The sequence below is a fragment of the Mauremys mutica genome, chromosome 1 (assembly GCF_020497125.1).
Source record: "Mauremys mutica isolate MM-2020 ecotype Southern chromosome 1, ASM2049712v1, whole genome shotgun sequence".
Lineage (NCBI taxonomy): Eukaryota > Metazoa > Chordata > Testudines > Geoemydidae > Mauremys > Mauremys mutica.
In genome coordinates, this window is record NC_059072.1 from 165,546,289 (window position 1) to 165,566,985 (window position 20,697).

At 39.6% G+C, this 20,697-nt stretch overlaps 1 protein-coding gene across 3 annotated transcripts in view; it reads right to left on the reverse strand.

Moving 5' to 3' along the window:
* Positions 1-126: 126 nt before the first annotated feature.
* The window catches only part of TOMM70 (translocase of outer mitochondrial membrane 70), a 31,918-nt gene continuing 11,347 nt past the window's right edge, over positions 127-20,697 (reverse strand). For all 3 annotated transcript variants that reach the window (XM_045001748.1, XM_045001750.1, XM_045001749.1), the window contains exons 4-12: positions 16,788-16,897; positions 14,688-14,836; positions 13,098-13,305; positions 9,728-9,862; positions 8,707-8,814; positions 7,869-7,985; positions 6,832-6,929; positions 6,061-6,183; positions 127-3,993 (exon numbers count right to left, since the gene is read on the reverse strand). In XM_045001748.1, coding sequence (XP_044857683.1) covers positions 3,840-3,993; positions 6,061-6,183; positions 6,832-6,929; positions 7,869-7,985; positions 8,707-8,814; positions 9,728-9,862; positions 13,098-13,305; positions 14,688-14,836; positions 16,788-16,897 — 1,202 coding nt within the window. In that variant the 3' untranslated portion in view covers positions 127-3,839. The remainder of the gene's footprint in view (positions 3,994-6,060; positions 6,184-6,831; positions 6,930-7,868; positions 7,986-8,706; positions 8,815-9,727; positions 9,863-13,097; positions 13,306-14,687; positions 14,837-16,787; positions 16,898-20,697) is intronic.

Below are 20,697 nucleotides of genomic sequence, written 5' to 3' on the forward strand. Positions count from 1 at the left end.
GTAGCTGCACTTTACAAGGCCCTTCTAATAGCAATCACAGCAGCTTGCTTCTCAAAGAAAAAGTCATTTCAGCACCTTGTTTTCATTAAGTAGACACACTGCATAAGAATTCCCCAAACCACACTATAAAACGAAATGAAAATGTATTAGTTGAAAAATATAAAAGATTTAGCAAACAATGTACCATTTTGAGTCTAGTTTAATATAAATTTCTGCAAGAAGCCATCCCCTGAGCCCCTCCTGTCTGCCACCCTCAGCATGATAACCCAGGTCAGCATATATGACTTATAAAACATCAGCTATTTGTTTCATTTTTAAACTACAGTGTCTGATAGAAGGATAAGGTTTGGGGTGGTTTTTTTTGCTTCCTGTGCAGCAGAATGTAAATTAAAGTTTATTTTTCATGTTTGGAGGATTTAAAAAAAAAAAGCAGGATTCTACATCGCCTGATTCTTAGTTTTGCAAATGTAAAGTGCAATCTACATCTGGTGGTAGGATAAAGAGAAAATTCACATCTAGGCAGGGACAATTTTCTTAGAGAGCCAAACTGGAATAACATTTCTCATTTTGACAAGAGGTCACAAAATGGTCATAGCTGAGGCTCACATATATAGCACTGTTATGAGCAGGTGGCAACCTTCTTACATCAGCTCTTGATGTGGCTCATTGATCTCCTTTTGAAATGGATGCAGTGCCATGTGTGGGGATTTGGGGTATTTTTGTTTTTTCACACAATCAAAAAAAAACCCTTCCCACACCATTCTTACACTATTTAATAGTTAAAGCTGTCACTAATGTTTTCTGTGCTGATGAAAGACAGATACTTTATTAAGGCGCTGTATTACATACATATGCATCAGAATTCTATAAATATAGAATATCACCAGCACTGCACCAGTATCAGCATATTCCCCAGAGTTCAGCTGCCAGGAAAAAGTAGTTTTAGGAATGACAGAAAAGAGGGAAATATCTTGCATTTAGACAGAAGGCAGGAAAGCTGGTATGAGCACTGTTGGGAGGTCTGGGCTGAGCTATCGCTACTGATTCAGCTGCTCTCACTCCTCAGTCCAATAGACTATATAGACTAGTTGTTGAATAGTTACAATTTAGTTTTGGAAGCCTGCCTTCGTTTTTCATCTTTGGAATCTGGGTTCAAATCCTGCTGATTTAAGTCCCAAATGAAGCATGATCTCTTCCTAATCTCCATTTATGCACCTTGTGAACTATTTGGCATGCCTCTCTAAGACTCTTTGTGCAAGAACTAGAATAGCAGGGATTTTACAAGATCAGGATTAAGCTACATGGCAGAAACATGTGGGGAAGCTGCTTCTCACAGTGCCTGGTGTACCAAGTCTGCAGTATCAGTGGCTCACTTTCCCTAGATTATGTTTTTAAATAAACTATGGAAAACACAGGAATTTTTAAAAGCTGGTTTACATTCCTGGCTTGAAGGCAATCCTTAGTGGTCATCCCTACAGCATGCTATTGCTGGGATTCTGAGCAGAAACTGCAGTGAAGGATGTGACTGCATACAGGTAAGTGGAATGCAGACTGCTCAGTTTCCTCACTACAGATTGGATGGCCTTTCCTCATGTTAAGTTCTTAACACTGTGCCTGAGCAAATGGCAGGAGTCACAGCTTGGGTTGTTTATTTATCCCACTCTTTTTTGGAGAAGACAAAAGGGAGTTTTGAATATTCATTAGTTAGAATCAGTTCCTCCTAGATTCACAGAAACCTTGTTTACACAAAACACAATTCTAGATTGGTACAACTTCCACTTAGCAGGTAAGTAATTTTCCACCAAAACCTGGCCTTATTATGTAAAAGAGAGAGATCTGAATGTAATATTTATTTGGTGACTTTACAGGTGATAAGTCATTTACAAAAAAAAATTACAGACAAATGCATCTTTCAGTGCAGTTTCAACTATCTGACGAGCAGGCAACAGTCCGTGATGTGGAATGCTAGTATTAGGCAGCACATGCTTTTTCCCCTTAATCTTTTGGAGGAGGAGGAGGAAAAATAACTGTCCGTTGTAGATAAGGCCATGCAAATAAAAACCCTGCTGGAGAACAGGATACAGTCAAGCTTATGAGTAGTTTCTGAGGATTTGGCATGTTTTTGTTTTTGATTAATAGAAATACAGATTGAAAATTTCATAAGCAGCCCTGTGCTCTTCTTTAATGCAGCGTCCTTTGAGACTGCTTGTGTCTTCAATCATCTTTCATTCCACACCCATACCACTGGTTCAGAAGCAACTGGTTCCTGAATCATGTAAATGGAAGGATTAAGCCAGTATGTCTCCAGGTCCTCCTCCACCCCCTTATTCAGAGCAATTGCTGGGAGGGAAGGGGAAAGACAGAGAGGCTGAGGTAAAAAAATACATCTTGCCCCATTAGATGCCAGAGCTAGCAGTTAGTTTTGCACTTGCTTAGCTCATTCCTTTAAGTGACACAGATTAGAAAGTCACCATAAATTTGCATGTAGTTTTGGGGTGGAGATAAGACCCAAAATTAAGGGTATGAAATTTGATGAGATGCAAGATAAACATCTGGAAGATATGAAGAGCTCCCTACCTCCCATGAAGCTAGTGGGAGGTAATCATGGACTGACTTTGGTTCCAAAGAGTAATGAGCAGCATCTACAGTCCCCTTTACAGTTCCTAGCCATAGGAAGACTTCGTTTATACTAGTGTTCTACGAAAAAGTCAATCAGAAGGAACGTGCTGTTCACTGAACAATTGTGTTATTTGTACAGAACATTTGTAGTTTTAGCAAATATGGGCTCTAAGTAACAAGAAAATTAAGATTCCAAATCTAGTACTGGGTAGTTCAGACAGCTTTGTTCATTTTCTCATCCAATCCTCTCGTGGAAATTTACAAACACTTGGCTAGAACAAGGATCTATGGATTTCTTGAGTTGAAATGTTAACACCGTATTATCTGTTACATCTAGGCCAAAACACTGAACTGTCCCAAGTTTGAACTCAGACACGACCGTACCTTGGCAGTCCCAGTCTCAGCAGAACATTCAGTTTCTTGAAAAATTCTCAGAAGCACTGGGAAGCTTTTTAACAATTTCTACTGGCATTAGAGTGAGGACAGCTGTAGAAGGAAAGGGCGTTTTCCTTTTCAGCAGAATGAAAGCTTTTTTTAAATAGCTCTCAAATATAGTACACAAGTGCTTTTTGGGGAGAGGGAAATGACGACCAAAGTAACCTCTTCATAGCTGCCACGGGACCATTTCTAAGTAGTTATGCAGAGGGTGGAAGAGGTTGTAAGGGAAGATTGTGCATGCTTGGATGTATTTACAGGTTTGTCTTCACATCTATTGGCTTTTAAAAAATCCCTACAATTAAATAGTTTAGTAAATTAAGTTTTGTTTTTGCAAAACTAAATTCAACCCATAGAAATTAACTGCATATAAAAGAAACCTATTTTACAGCACTATTAGCTATAAAATCAACAGGAAAACATGCTGTAAAATTCTATTTTGATAAAGCAAAAATCGTTCACATCATCATCACCCAAAAATTAAAGTTTTTATTTGCATGGCCAAAATATACTTTGTTCCCTTGCAACTTTGTTTTATTTCCCTTAACAGCTGGTAAGGTTTCCTGCATAGGGAACAAGTCACAGCACAGCATACTTCTTTCAACAGCCACTCCCACAACACCTAAACATTTAATAGATGTAACAAATGACAACACCACGAACGGGAAAAAACTAAGTTCCACCATTCAACATCGTTTGCAACAGTGTCTTCAAGGCTAGGTTGAAGTGGGCAACTTTACTTTAAAAGGTCATTCTCTCCCTCTTCCCCCCCCCCCATTGTTTCTTTACAATGTTGGCGGTTTCAGTCCATATTTCTTTGCAACTTCTGTCTGGGCATAAGCAGCATCACAGAGTGAGTAGAGGTGGGCCATCTCCATTTCAGATTTGGCCAGGTTAATAGCTTTGTTGAACATTTCAATGGCTTTATCCAGATTGCCTCTGAAATAAACCAGATCATCATCAAATTAAGACACTAAGTAACATTTTACATTTCTATAGAACCTTTATTCCCAGGGAGTTTACCAACCCATAGGTATTGCATCAGTGAAACGCAGCAGCACATTTGGTAACCAAAGGCAACACAGGGGAGGGAAACACTTGTCTTACAGGTCACGTTTTGAAGTTTTCAGACAAGAACTTTCCATGATTGATGCAAGAGAGCACAGATTTAACTAGCTTTGTTATTACTCAACTACATCATCTGGAGGAACAGCTTTCAGTGGACTCTATGACATGCCAAAAAGGGGGAAGTTTAGGGATTACACAGGCAACATGGGGATGCCAGGGAGAAGTTTTCAATCCGTGTTCTTGAGGAAATGGGCTCTGTCGCCCATAAAAGCAAATGTATTGAACTTGTAATGAAGTAGCCTAGTAGCGGCCTTCTAATCAAGATGGCAGCTCAAGTAATGCAGATTAATTATTCTGAACAAAACTGCTTGCAAATTATTCCCTGCAAAAAAAATACAACTGTCTGCTTTTTTGATGCCAGGTACATCATGGACTTTGACAGAATCTACACTGCCCAAAACACTTACTCCAGCGTGCTATTCTTTTGTCTTTACCAAGTCAGTTTGTGAACTTGGAAGAATTGCAAAGGGGATACAAACTCAAATAGCTGGAGGAAGGGATAATAGGTAAAATATTGTAAGAGGTCTTAACCAGTTGCCAGCTAACTGTCTATATCCATTCTAAGAGCAAAACTGGTTCACATTTTTCCAGCATAATGAATTTTCACAGTTGTAATACTAGTTGTTATAGCGCACTTTCTATCAGTAGATCTCAAAATACCACAAAGGAGGTCAGTATCATTATCCCCATTTTACAGATGGGGAAACCGAGGCACAGCCAGCCAGTGTGACTTGCCAGTGTCACCCAGCAGGCCAGTAGATCAGCTGGGACTAGAACACAGATCTCCTGACTCTCAATACAGCACCCTTACTACTAAAACACACTGATTCTTAGACACAGCTTAAAAGGGAGGGCAGAGGACGAGACTGATAGGCTTGGTCAGAGGGGAGACAAGGACTCTTCACTGAAACTCAACCAAAGCCGTGAGTATCTGGCTTAGCTGCCAAGTTTATGACTAGATATTCTGCAAGTGGTTTCAATCTGATTGCTCAGTTTTTAGTTAGACTATTTTGGAATTTCATGCAAATAGTCCCAGAGAGGTGAAACAACCCTCAACCTCTAAGGAGAGTTAGTCGGGGCCAGGGTGTCTGGAGCCTAGTCTGCTCAAACTTCTTGGGGAAAAGGGCATGGATTAAGGAGTCCTCTCCCATCAAGAGAGATTACTTGCAGAACTATGGTTTAACAGAAACACAGGGAATGCCTATTAGTCATGGATGTGAAATGAGTTTAAAGAGCAAGAAGGGACATGTAGATGGGTATTTAGTTCACTAATCAGAGCAGTCTTTTTTGCTTTTCATAGGCTTGGGTGTGGATTTTTTTTTTAAGATCATACCAAGGGGTGTACAGAGGTTATTTTTAAGAAACAACTTTCACCACATTACTACACCCCTAATTGACAAAATCCTATCACCTGAACTTCAGCTGATCTAGCTGCCCACCAAAAATTGTATAAAAGATGGCCCTTGTATTTAACTTGCTCCTCCCACACTCGACATGTAAGTGTTAAAGGCTGAATCATGACTGGAAAGCAATTCCTTGAATGCAGTGTGTGAAACCTGCACTATGCCAATTACAGAAAAGGGGTTACTCCAGACACTATTCTTATCTCATTAGCACAAACTCCTGGTGAACTGGGGGAATTTATGGGGCCACTAGATGGTGAAATGCCAGGGAGAAGGGAGGATTTTCCCCAAACGTTACACTAGGCAAGTCAGGACTCTTGGGTCCTGCCCCACGGCTTCCCATTGTTCGGAGCTACTCTCCAATACAAAGAAGTTTTCAAGAGTGGTAGAGAAACCTACTGGATTTCTATAATTCCAAAGATAACTTGACAGCTTTAGTCTCTGCAAATGAAAGCGTTATATTTAAAAAAGTTACCTTTGCACTTCAATCGTTCCCATAGTTTCATATGCAAAATCACATTTGTTATCAATTTCAATGGCCTTGCTTATGAGCTCCAAGCCTTTGTCTAGATCCTGCTTCCACTGAAGTTGAAGTAAACTGCAAAAAGACGCAACAGTTACAGACCAGACTTATTTCTATATATTCCATACATAGTCCTGCCTATCGTAGGGAAAGTGAATATCCCATATAAAAAACATAGTTCCTTTTGCAGAGTGGGCAATGATTTTCACTTCATATATGAAATGAAGACACTTAAGTCATTTAAATAACAGACTGTCAGCAGTTTAAGGACAACAAAGAGAAATTATCTCCTCTTCATGTGTACATAACTCTTTCCATTAGGAGGATCAACCACAAATTGTTTTTGTCCACATGAAGATTTGGAGCATAAAGCTCCAATTTAGAATGGTTACTGACTGCGTAAAGAAGTTTTAAGATTTGTAAACTAACATTCTTACACTGATATCAATTAGATGTTCTTTTCGGAATGCACGTTAATGGAAAACATACTGAAATTTCAGTTCCATTTACATTTTAGTTGAAAAAAAACAAAAAAATTATAATGCTATTTTTCCAACTTTGAAATTACTCAAGTATTTTCAGGGGAAGAGCAATTAGTCTTGGGTTGAACTTTTAAGGCAAATATACGTAATCAGGTGATGAGGCCTGAAAACAGTGACTTATTCAGAAATGCAGACAGTCCCTTAATGGTAACAGAGACAATAGTGACTCAATAATACATACCCTTTATGAACATACGTAGTAGCATTGTCTGGCTCAAGGTCAATACACTTATCGTACATTTCATCAGCCTTACCAAATTGCTGCTGATCTGTTAATGCCTGCACGGGAAGAGATACTTTTAAAAAAAATGAACAACACACTGAGCGAATCTAGAACTACTTAAAACTGCGTCGGTGCCATTCCCTCCCAACTTGGATGTCTCATTACAGATATGGGCAGGCACATACACAAGTTAATCACCATTGTTAATTTGCAAAAAAATCACTATTGTTGGTCTTTTGGTTCATCAACCCTTTCAGAAACATGTCATAGAGCAGGGGTAGGCAACCTATGGCACGTGTGCCGAAGGCGGCACGTGAGCTGATTTTCAGTGGCACTCACACTGCCTGGGTCCTGGCCACCTGTCCGGGGGGCTCTGCATTTTAATTTAATTTTAAATGAAGCTTCTTAAACATTTAAAAAAACTTTATTTACTTTACCTACAACAATAGTTTAGTTATATATTATAGACTTACAGAAAGAGACCTTCTAAAAACGTTAAAATGTATTACTGGCACGTGAAACCTTAAATTAGAGTGAATAAATGAAGACTCGGCACAGCACTTCTGAAAGGTTGCTGACCCCTGCCGTAGAGCTTTAACTGCACAGATTAGTGATCACAATGTGCGTAATGGCAGGTCCACAATGACCTGTTCTAATTATACTGCGAGTGAGGAACAATAAACCAGTGAGCACAAGTCTGAGGTTGTGAGCTATACCCCACCCTTAAGAATTCTTGTCTTCAGTAACTTCTGCTGCTGAAAACACACAAACATCGTAGGAACTCTATTCTGGTCCCCACCTGCATTACCCATCTGAAGTCAGAGTACCAGTGAATGCATTCAGATAACTTAAAGCCAACTGACTATTCATTCCAGTCATACTTTCTTACAATGGAAACCACATAAACAAGTGTACTTAACACAACTGTGCCAAATTCTATTTGCTTAGTGCACGTTATTTTTATATGAGTAAAACAGAATTAGTTTATGACAGACCTGAGCATAGAGCGCATAACCTTCAGCACACCTTGGAAATATTTTAATGACATCCTCAAAGCCTTTCATGGCTGCCTGAACTTGTAAAGGATTATTTCCAGTATAGGCTTGGCGATACTATTAAGGAACAGAGTAAAAACGTAAGAAAACAAAATAAGTAGCCAGGACAGGAAATCAGCCTCCTGAGAGAAAGAGAGAGAGTGTTACATTAAATCCAATATAATTACAAACAAATTACACAAAGTGGTATGCATGCCTGCATTCGGCTAAGTCAGCATCTGTAGGAGTTGGCCACACTTCCAACCATCCAGTGGCATGGACCTTGCATAAGATGGGGAGGCATGGTAGTCACCAGCAGCCTCCCTTCCTACTCCCATTATGCCAGCTCTCCCCTGCAAAGTCTCTAATATGAGTGGAATATCCACTTGCTTGAAATAGATACTTTCCCCTTCTAGAAGACTGTCTTGTTTTTTCCAGTTGCACTAGTAAAGAACAGCTGTATTTGATGTGATTAATAAGAAAAAAATTGTATTACTTTATTACAGGATGTTAATAAATGGTTACTTTAAAAAATATTGATATGATAAGATATGAGGTACTTGCCCAAATACAGAAAAATTGATAAGAATTGGCCAAATGAACAAATACTCCCAGGCTGACTAAAAAGTTTTCTGTATTAATTCTTGAATTTGATGTCAAAGGATTGCAAGATATATTGATGCATGATATTTCAAATTATTTAAAATGAAAATAGGAAACCAAAACATCAAAATAAACCTGGACAAGTTCAGTGAAAACTGCAAAAACACAGACACAAAAATTATAGGACAGCACTTACCAATGCAAAACATTTCTGTGCTTGTGCCAAGGCAGAATCTGGTCGTAATCGAATACATTCATCAAAGTCTTCCACAGCCTCTTCAACTTGGTCAAGAAGGATTTTCAGCTAAAGAGAGAGAATAAATCCTAATTCTGCGTTTAATCTGTGTTTTATATGCTTAAACAGGATTTCTGTGTTGTACTAGTTAGTGATATGAAGAGGTTGTTTGTTCAGTCTTACAATTGTAGCGTAAACCCTACATGATCTTCAGGAAAGTCCCTGGCACTGAATGTACCAAACAGCTGTCAAAGAATTGAACTTCGGCTTCATTCACAACTGTTCAAATATAAGCATACAGCCTATAGGTCTGCACCTCCTTTTTCTTATTTCTGATGCTGGTTATCTGCATTAATCCTTTGGCACAGATTTTGTGGGTTTTCATGTTGCACATGCTCTCTGCATTGTTTTCCAAAGCCACTTGACTTCACTTCATTTGATACTAATGGATTATCTGGAGGTTAACAATATAATCTTAGTTCTCTAAACTTGTGTTTTAAAATATCTTCTAAACACAAAATTAACCAAGTTCAAATTCTTCCTTTTCATTCACCCCAGGCATTTATTTTATGTTTCCTAAGTTACGTTGCGCAGAAGTTTCATTCCTCTCATAAGTAATAAAGAGCTGGGTTTCTCGTTTAGCATGATCAAGGTAAGCAATGCTAAATTATTTCAAATCCACATTCTGTATTAAACAAAAAAAAATGCGATCTAACTCGTGAACAGACCCATTTAGTCTTAGTGAGTTTTGCCTATGTATTTAACTATTACCATATATGTATGCACTAACTCCCTTCTATTTCTAGTGGATTTAATGTTATGGTGTAAGCTTATTATTGTCAGAATTCACAGTTTTTGCCATGCACTATATCAAGTGTGTATAACAATTTATTAATCTTTGTTCTGTATTTTTCCTTTAGTTCAAGCTAATCAAATATTTAAACTTAAAAAATTAGGTAAAACTCTGCAATACACCTCTTACCTGTCCTCTGTGGTGGTAAACATCTGCATTCTGAGGATCAATATCAGCAGCCATGTTAAAATCTTGAGTGGACAGCATAGGCTGTTGCTGCTGCATATACATACTACCTCGTTTGATCAGGGCATTAGCACGGAGCTATAAAAAAGTTCAAACATTTTTATTTTTAAATATCAGATGCTGGTCTTAAGATTTTTAGTTACAATAATGTTAACGGACAACTTTTCATTTAATTGGTCACTCCCATGATAAAACAGAAATTTGTTTTTCATTCATTCTAAGCAGTAGTAAATTGTGCTACATAAGTTTAAAAGCATTAATACAATTACGTGCAAGGGTCATTTCATACCAAGTCAACTCATGCTTCCTCCTTGACTTAATTTACTTCTTTTTGATATATGTCTTGTAAGTGTAAGGGACATATCTACCAAAATCAGCAGCCATTTTCATAGCAGTTTAGTGTGCAAAAACCAATTGAGCTACTGTCTTACTTATGATTAAGTTGTTCACCTTACCTTACTGACCTTACTGACCTCAAATCCTATCTGTTCTCTAATTTTCATCATTCAGCCCAGGCAAACCCTTCTTGTTTCTTCTTTATTTTCTAAATGGAGATTCTGTCCCTTAGTCATTCTGCATAGGATATTAGGAATTTACCAATCTGAGCTTCCTATTCTAAGGTCACTTTTTTTCTTCTCAGATGTAAACGGGTCGACAATTAGGAGGTGATTTAATAATCATGTGAATTATTTTTCTGTATTTATATTTTAATGTCTCCGACAGTTTACAAAGAAACTAAGATAACCACAAATACAGATAAGATGTGGCACTGAACATGATCCCATGATCTGCTTTTAGTTAGAGAGCCCAGCATGACCATTTCATAAGTTGTTACACCTATGGTATTAACACATGGTACTCACGTGACAAAAAAGACCTTTCCAAACTACTGAAGAGCTAATTGATACTTAGCTTTCTCGGGTAACGTCTTCACTCCACACTACTGGCAGTGGCAAGCAGTGTACCTGGAGCTACACGCTGCAGTGAAAAGCAAGCTGCATCCATACGGTGGTGTGTAGCTGCACGTCAGTGAAAGGTTCTGGCCAAGGGGAGGCAATGGGGAAAGGCTTCAGCAGCTCTCCACTGCCAGAGCCTTTCACTGCGATAGGGAAGGGCTCCAGCAACGGGGAGCATGCAGAGCCGTTCTCCACTGCCAGAGTCTTTACCTGCAGTGGGGAAGGGATTCAGCAGCGGGATGATACACTGCTAAAAATAGCAGTGCAGACAGGGAGGCCTGGCTTGGGTGAGTAGAGAGAGCTGTGTAAGAGTATGTAGTCTGGTATATCCCCACACCCTTCAGCCGTGTCTTTACTCTACTTGCATAAGTCAGGCCTCACTTTGAACACTGTTGTTTATACTTGTGCTTGGGAGGCTACCTGAATATTAATCTACAAGCTGCCAAAAAAAGCGTGCAGTGTGGATATACCTTTAAGGATGCCAATCACAATGCAATGAAAATATCCACCCATTGATAATAAGCACACTACAAATAATTAGGCAAAGTGGTGAACAAAGTAGGGCTGTCAAGTGATTAAAAAAAATAAATCGCAATTCATTGCACGATTTAAAATATTAATAGTGATGACTTGTGCTGTTAAACAATAATATATTTAAATATTTTTGGATGTTTTCCACATTTTCAAATGTATTGATTTCAATTACAACACAGAATACAAAGTGCACAGTGCTCGTTTTGTATTTATTTTTTATTATGAATATTTGCACTGTAAAAAACAATTATTTTTCAATTCACCTCAAAAGTACTGTAGTGCAATCTCTTTATCATGAAAGTTGAACTTAACAAGTGTATAATTATTCACAAAAAATAACTGTATTCAAAAACAAAACAATGTAAAATTTTAGAGCCTACAAATCCTATCAGTCCTACTTCTTGTTCAGCCAATTGCTCAGACAAATAAGTTTCTTTACATGTGGAGGAGATAATCTGCCCGCTTCTTGTTTACAATGAAAGTGAGAACAGGTGTTTGCATGACACTGTTGTAGCCGGCGTTGCAAGGTATTTACGTGTCAGATGAGCTAAAAATTCATATGTCCCTTCATGCTTCAACCACCGTTCCAGGAGACATGCGTCCATACTGATGATGGGTTCTACTCAATAAGTATCCAAAGCAGTACAGACCAATGCATGTTCATTTTCATCATCTGAGTCAGATGCCACCAGCAGAAGGCTGATTTTCCTTTTTAGTGGTTTGGATTCTGTAGTTTCCGCATGGGAGTGTTGCTCTTAAGAATTATGAAAGCATGCTCCACACCTCGTCCCTCTCAGATTTTGGAAGGAACTTCAGATTCTTAAACCTTGGGTCGAGTATTGCAGCTATCTTTAGAAATCTCACATTAGTACCTTCTTTGCGTTTTGTCAAATCTGCAGTGAAAGTGTTCTTAAAACGAACAACATTTGATGGGTCATCATCTGAGACTGCTATAACATGAAACATATGGCAGAATGTGGGTAAAACACAGAGCAGGAGACATAACTCTCCCCCAAGGAGTCCAGTCACAAATGTAATTAACACATTTTTAAAATTAGTGTCATCAGCATGCAAGCATGTCCTCTAGAACAGTGGCTGAAGTATAAAGGAGCATATGAATGTTTAGCATATCTGGCATGTAATTACCTTGCAATGCCGGCTACAAAAGTGCCATGCAAATGCCTGTTCTCACTTTCAGGTGACATTGTAAATAAGAAGCATGTACCATTATCTCCCATAAATGTAAACAAACTTGTTTGTCTTAGCAGTTGGCTGAAAACGAAGTAGAACTGAGTCAACTTGTAGGCTCAAAAGTTTTAAACCATTTTGTTTCTGAGTGCAGTTATATAGCAAAAAAAAAAAAATCTACATTTATAAGTTGCACTTTCACAATAAAGAGGTTGTGCTATAGTATAGAGGTGGATTGAAAAATACTATTTCTTTTATTATTTTTACAGTGCCAATATTTGTAATAAAAAATAATATAAAGTGAACATTGTACACTTTATATTCTGTTGTAATTGAAATCAATATATTTTAAAATGTAGGAAAAGAGCCAAAGATATTTAATAAATGTCAATTGGTATTATATTGTTTAACAGTGCAATTAAAACTGCGATTAATTGCGATTATTTTTTTTAATCGTAATTAATTTTGGGAGTTAATTGCATGAGTTAACTGCAATTAATCGACAGCCCTAGAAAAAAGCTAAAACAACTTCCATTAAATGGCCAGGGAATTTGAAAATACTGAACTGTTTTGCAAGCGTTCACACTTTTTCAGTAGAATCCATGCAAAGTAAAATCTGACTTAAGATTTCTTACCTTTACATTAGCATCTTCCATACTAATGACCTGATCTAGATCAGGTTTGGCAGCATTTGCATTGCCAATAAGCAGATAGAAAGTGGCTCGCAGCAGCAAAGCTTCTGCCATATATTTGCCTTTAACGTCAATTTCTTTTGTGCTCTCGCTGATGATTTTATCATAGTTTTCTTCTTCCATATACTGCTTTGCCTTTAAATATCCAGATCTGCAAATTAAGTGTAGAACAGTTAAAATACATTAAAAAAAAATTTCCATGTGAATGTTTCACTAGGAATTCAGATTTCTTGATCACAATAGATAGTGTAGCAAACTTGCTATCATTTCTAACAATTAGAGATATTGGCACCATGAGTAAAGTTACAAACATGGTTAAAAGGTTTCCTGGATGAGGGCGATTGTAAACAAATTAGTTTGGAGGAAAATGCAGGAGTTACATCAGTGGGGGAAAAGAGAATCCACTCCAGCCCTCAAAATTCACTTCTTTAGAAATAAGTTTGGCAGGGGATGATTTTTGGTCAAGGAACAACTGTCCTTACACTAGGACTCTGTTTGGCCCTAGTGCTATTATGAAGTCTTCTGCTTACGTCATCAGGCAATCATAACCTCTGCCTGAAACCTGGGAGAGTAGGCAGGGGATATAGATCAGGAAATAAAATATTAACAGTAGTGCTTTTTAACATTTTTTATAACCTCAGCTAAATTAACACATCAATTTTTATATTCTGAAGAGGATTTGGTGGAAAAAATCATACTTTAAACAGTGGTGTCTGCTCAACTGTGTGCCTTTGAATCAAAACATTTTCACAGAACTAAAAAAACCATTAACTAGTTTCCCCCAACTTGCTCTAGGAAGCTCATAATGCTACTTGCAATAGTTTCCTTATTGAGGGTGAAGATGTGATCCAACAATAACTCTAATGCAAAACAGTAAAGTAAGCAAGCACCCCTCATTACATTCAATATGCAAAATATGAGTACCCAGCATTTGTTTTTCTTGGTAAACAAGCATTTCATTTAGGTACATTTTAGATATTACCATTCTGCACAATATCAGATGGTGTTTATTAACTTGTTAAAAACTTTAGGTTTTTCGGCCTCCACTGTTTTAGTTCGAAGCTGCTGCTATGAAAGGTGCTAGTTTGTACAGCACACTCTTCCCCATCTTCTCCCCCCAGCATTATTACAGACAGCACCAAAGGAAAGAAGGGAAACACTCCTCCAATCCAGAGTCTCCCTTCCTCTAACAGCATTGTTGCAGCTATCCACTTCCTCCCATCCACCAAACCTTACTGCAGCACTGTTTATGTTCAGTGTCCCTTCTCACTGAGCCAGCTACCCACACCATTACTGCTGTTCCCTATGGAAATACAATGCTAAGAGAGCTAGTATTTAGGGTGGAGTCAACGCTACTCTAAGTCTGGAACTAATATTTCAGATCTAATTAAAATTTTATTTTTCTTTTTAAAAAGTTCCTATTTAGTAATTCTAAAATTTCCTACCTTGACACTATATTATATAATGTATAAAACAAAACAGTGCAGAATATCTGAGACTGCAACAAGTTTTACCAACAATCCCCATACTCACTTTTCTTTAACTTCTGAAGCCTCCCCCTCCTTGTCCTTATCTTCATCAGATTTCTCACCCTTAAGCAGAGGTTGGGAGATTATGTCATCTGTGAAAGAGCTGAAGTAAGATTTGATGAACTGTGGAGAGGGCATCAAAGGTTCACGGTTCTGAAATGGGACAGAAAATGTAACGTTCATGTTTTAAATACTGAGATCAGGTGGTAATGAAGATGTGGATGGGTTACTAGTGAAAAAATATATATTTTGCACTGAGAATTTCCTGTAAGCCTGGATCAGTACTCACATACTATAACACTCTGCCTTAAAAAGGCAGATGCATTTCCCCATCAAAAGGGAAAATGAAAGCAAAGATTAAATGAAGGAAGAAACAGGATATTTTCTCATAAGGTAGGAAATAGGGAATCCCTTTAATCCTGCTTGCTCTTAACACATTTGGGTAGACATACATTTCCTCCTTGTCCCTCCCACAAGAGAAGTTTGTTGATCCCTATGATGGAGGCTCTCTCTTGCTAGAGAACATACTCACTCTGCCTAGCGCTCTGCTCAGACATCGCTCATTTCACCTTTGATCTGACAACTACCAGGGGTGAGCTCCTTTGTATGTCAATACATAGTATCTTGTTCAAAGTGAGGGTAATACATAAGGGTTACAATTCACTCCTTCCTGATATAACAATTCAAATGCACTCACCTTAATTTCCCAAGTCCTAATTAGCTTCCAAGATAGTTTTGTCCATTTCAAACGGCTCTGAACTAAGACTGATAACCTTGTTCAAGATTATTCACTTACACATTATTTATTATCTTGGCTTCCCAGTCACAGAAACTCTTGGAAAATCTGAACCTTTAACCAAAATAAATTGTAGACGTGTGTCTTTCATCCAGTGTTCAACACTGAAACACACCACAAAATATGCAATCTGACTTAGATGCGTCTTCACTCCTCTACCTAGGCCCTCTACCCCATCTCCCAGACTCCCTTGCTCCTGGCTACAGGCATGGTTCTACAATCACAGTTTGTATCTAAACATCTCACAACCATTACTGTAATAATGAATACAGTGATACTCACAATACCCTTCTGAGATATTACCACCCCCAATTTACAGATGGGGAAGAGAAGCCAAGAATAAGTGACAGACTAGCCCAAAGATGATGCAGGTAATCTGCGATAGAGCTGAGAATCAATCCCAGATCTCCTGAGACAGAGTCCAGAACCGTAATAATAAAGCCATACTTCCTACTGCATCCCTTTCCCTCATGCTGCTGCTCCTCAGTTTTTAAACAAACTATCATTTCTTTATGCTTTAAAACCAAAAACTCTTCCTTGACCCATCTCCTTCTGCTTATTTTGCCCTGGCAGTATGGAAAGATTTCAGTTTCTAACTTGCTTTATTTAAAAAAATAAAAATAAAATAAAAATCAAGAACATGTACAAAACACCTTGCCAATGCCCTTTTACATTTTAAGTCCATTATTACATCGAGAACAGAACAATTGATCACAACCACTCTTCATCTTTCCAATTACCGTTGACTGCCTTGCCTAACTTGACAAGCACCATAATTAAACTGATAGCCTGCCATTTAACTGCACATTTGGTTGATAGAACAGCAGCAGAGAAATAGCCTTTGGTGACACTTACTGACAGCCCCTAAAGTAGTTCTCATTATACCTTAATTCTAGTAAAGCCCTGATTAAGACTGCACACCAGCTTAGTCAGGGGTGTCGCCTGTGCATAATAATAAATTAGGCTGAATTGTATGGGTTACTGTCTGAGATGAAACCACCAAACTGCTTTGCTCAAATCCACAATATGTAAAACGATGTATTCTAGAAGTTAAAAAGCATCCATTCCCCATTTCTTACAGGTTGTTGTTTTGTTTTTTTAATAAAAGGTTGTGACAGAGCTCAGTGGAGAACAGCATCAGTGAAGCCGCAGCTCAGGATGACAGAGTGCTTATCTCAATTTTAGTTGGTTAAAACAGTAGCTAATTAATAATCATTGACAAAGAAGCTGAACCATCATCAGTGCTTTTGTAATCCAAGCAACGTATCAGGCGGAAGCAGAACCTTTAAATTTGTATTACAGACATACCTTATATTTCTCTTTGGCCTTTTCTTTTCCAAGGAGTTTAAGAACTTTATCAGCTAACAACATGCTTTGCTGGTTTTGGAAACCTTCTAAAATACAGACCGCAGTGACATCTGGGAAAAACAACACAAAGGCAGGATTGTTAGTAATTACCAATGCAGTGGTCTTTAAAGTGCTACACAAACAGCTAACGTAATAAATCATTACCGAGGAAACAAAATCACCCATTCGCAGGCTGAAAGTTTTCACATGAAGTTTGCTACGTTCTCCAGAATATCAAGTTGTTTTTAAAAGACATGAGGCTATGTCTCCTTGTTGCAAAGAACTTTAATGAAGAAGATGGATGTAAGTAATTTTGTGGTATCTACGGCCAAACAGGCTTAAACCAATGTATCTAGAGGTCTGAACTTTCATTGTTTGCATGAACACTTTGAAGCTTATCTGAGAGAGTAATCCGCTATGTTCACGGAAACAAGCGCGCTAATGTGGAATTCCTGTTTGGTGACTAGGTCTCTTATTGCTCTCTAAGATCTCTAATTTTCTACCTCTTCAAGTTCCTATCCTTTCCTGCCCTGTATCCTGCACCTTCCCATCTGATCAGTGTTCTTTACAAGCTCCAACTCAAACTGCACAGCCTTCATCTATGCCTGGGGAAGAGGGCAAGTTTAAAAGGAAATCCCAACACTGTGCTACCTCCTGGCCAGCGTTAAGTCCAGGTTGTATCCACTTCCACCCATGCATGATGCTTCTGCAATACTACGAGCTGTGTGACAAGAAAATCATTGTTCTAAGGCTGCCCTGCAGACAGGTTAATACACCTGCATGGACCCATACAGTCACAAGGACTAACTGGACATAAAAGAATCTTTTCCCACAGTTCCTCAAGAAATGGGAGACAAATTGAGGGGACAACAAAAAAACCCTCAATATATGCATGCAATACTGACACAGGTTTTCCCATATACTTCTACTCAACTGTTCCCTCATGCAAATAGATATATTTGGGGGGGCGGGGGAAGTGGGGGCAGATGAGGAAGGGAGACAGTGAAATATTGGAAAAATGCCTACCACAAACCAGCACAAGTCTGGAATATAATTCCCATTGACTCAGCATGCAAGGTTATTAATTTGCAATGAACAGGACTTCTATTTCAAAAGTAGGGGGTCAATTTGACTCCTCGTAAAAACCAAGCTTTCCATCCTTGCCTTTCTCAGGGCTTGTCTATACTATTGTGTAAGTCGACCTAAGTTACGCTACTCCAGTTACATGTCTACACCACGCTGCGCTCTCCTGTCGACTTCCATTACTCTTCTCATAGTGGTACCCGTTACCAGAGTCGACCAGAGAGTGCTCTGCAATCGATTTAGCAGGGAAGACCCACTAAACCGACACCTGCTGCATCAATTGTCACAGTGCCAGTCTACTGTAGTTTCTATAATCCTGCATGGTTACAAGGAAAGTGTCCTCCACTAACCCATTATTTGTATAGTTATTCCTAAGTAACAGAAAGGCATCTCAGTAAAGAAAGCAACAAACAACTAAAGGTCCTTCTTTCCCTCAGCTTAAGGACCCTCTAATGAAACCAACTGATGATTTCCTTACTACACCCACCAAGTAATTTATAGCACTGTTTTTCATCCTCTCTTTGGGGATGAACATCAGTATGATTGAGAACAATTTCATTTTTCATGAACACACATCAGTAGGAATGAAGTGCAGACATGACCTAAGCAACGGTGCTAAAGGGACAACTTGAAATATTGTCAATTAGTGAAAAGATAGTTTCAGGAAATACATTTCAACAGACTTGCCAACTTATATTGTGGTTTGATTAAACGGCATGGAGGAAGACAATTAACACTGTATTCTCATTAAAAGATGATAGCAGACTTGCCCCTCATTTGAAACTGAAGACAATTTGAATCTCTGCTTAGAGTGAGGTGGGAGTTCTGGACATTATGTAGGGATATTAAAGAAAGTTTATATTAGACATGGTTTATATGAAAAATGACTTATTGTTAATTGATGCCTCATAACTAAAGGTTTATGTTAAAAGTAAATTTGTGATTCTAACCTGCAAGCCACCAGCTGTGTCTGTGTGAAGCCTGCTCAAAGAAATACTTTGTATAAAACTTGTTAAACATTAATTAACTCTAAGTAAGCCAAAACAGTAGCTGTTATAGTGTATAAATAGAGACCCCCACCCTCTGTAAGTTTTCATCTCAGGGCTTGGCTACACTTACAAGTTGCAGCGCTGGTGGAGGTTTTCCAGCGCTGCAACAACACCCCGTCCACACTTGCAGGGCACAACCAGCGCTGCAACTCCCTGGTTGCAGCGCTGGCTGAAAACCCATCCCGGCAGGGGTATAAGGAGTGCAGCGCTGGTGATCCAGCGCTGCCCAGCAGGTGTGGACACTCACCAGCGCTTTACCTGTCCTCCAGGGAATAAGGAGGTATCCCAGAATTCCTGTTCAGCCACTCTGCACATCAGTTTGCACTCTACTGCTCTTGGCTCAGGTGACCCGCCCTGTAAATGCCCCGGGAAATTTAAAAATCTCCTTCCTGTTTGCTGCAGCCAGGTGTGGAGTGCAATCAGTTTTAATCAGTTACAGGTGACCATGCCTCCACGCGGCAAACGAGCCCCAGCATGGAGCACTGGTGAATTGCAGGACCTCATCAGTGTTTGGGGTGAGGCATCTGTTCAGGCACAGCTGCGCTCCGGCCGTAGGAATTACGATATCTTTGAGCAGATATCAAGGGCCATGCTGGATCGGGGCCATGATCGGGACGCAGTACAATGCAGGGTGAAAATTAAAGAGCTGCGGAGTGCCTATTACAAAGCCCGAGAGGGGAATCGACGATCCGGAGCTGCTCCCACGACCTGCCGTTTTTACAGGGAGATGGATGAGATACTTGGGGGTGACCCCACTGCCAATCCCAGGATAACGATGGACACTTCTGAGCAGGCTGGGGGACAGGAGGAGGAGGCGGAGGAGGCGGCGGAGGCGGAGGCGTGGGGGGGGAGGAAACCGCGAGTGAAGCTCCTGGCATGGGGGAAGAAACCGCAGATTCCCTGGAGGCATGCAGCCAGGAGCTCTTCTCAAGCCAGGAGGAAAGCACCCAATCGCAGCAGCCAGCAGTTGCAGAAGGACAAGCAGAGGAGCGTGTTACCGGTAAGCGGCTTTTATTTTCTGGGTGAAATGTTTCTGGAGAGGAGGGGGGGTTATGGATGCATGCATGCCAGCCTCTAGATGTGGAATAGCCCGTTGATGTGGTCTATCACGTCGCGGTAATCTGCCTCAGTTATCTCAGCAAAAGCTTCATCCAGAGCGTGGGCAATATGCCTGCGCAGGTTTATAGGCAGAGCCACTGTGTCCCTTGTCCCAGTGACGGTGACGCGTCCGCGCCACTCTTCTGCCAGTGGTGGGGGGACCATTTCTGAACACAGGCAAGCCGCATAGGGTCCCGGGCGGAATCCACATTGCTCTAAAAGAGCCCCCCGCTGTTCCCTAGTGACTCGCAGTAGGGAAACATCTTCCAGGATTAAGTCCTGTGAAAAATGTTGGGAGACTCTTTAGTGAAGAGATAGGGAGATAAGATCACCCCTGCATCTGCATTTCACTCAAACCCTCTAGCACTCCAGATTACCCGAAGCAACCAGCTCCCCTCTATCACCCAAGCCCCACTTCTCCCCATATAAGCACTGCTCACTCACCATGTCGTGGCTTCTGTAGTGTTATGCGTGTGGGTAAAAGAATGCTTAAATAAGAACTCACTCCCTCAGTGTAACAATTCATGTCTGGAGATAGTGGATACAATGCTGCCCGTGTTAAATGTTGTCATTTCTGTTTCTACAGTGACCTTGACTACTGGACTGCCCAGATGTTCAACATCACAGAGGCTTCAAAATTT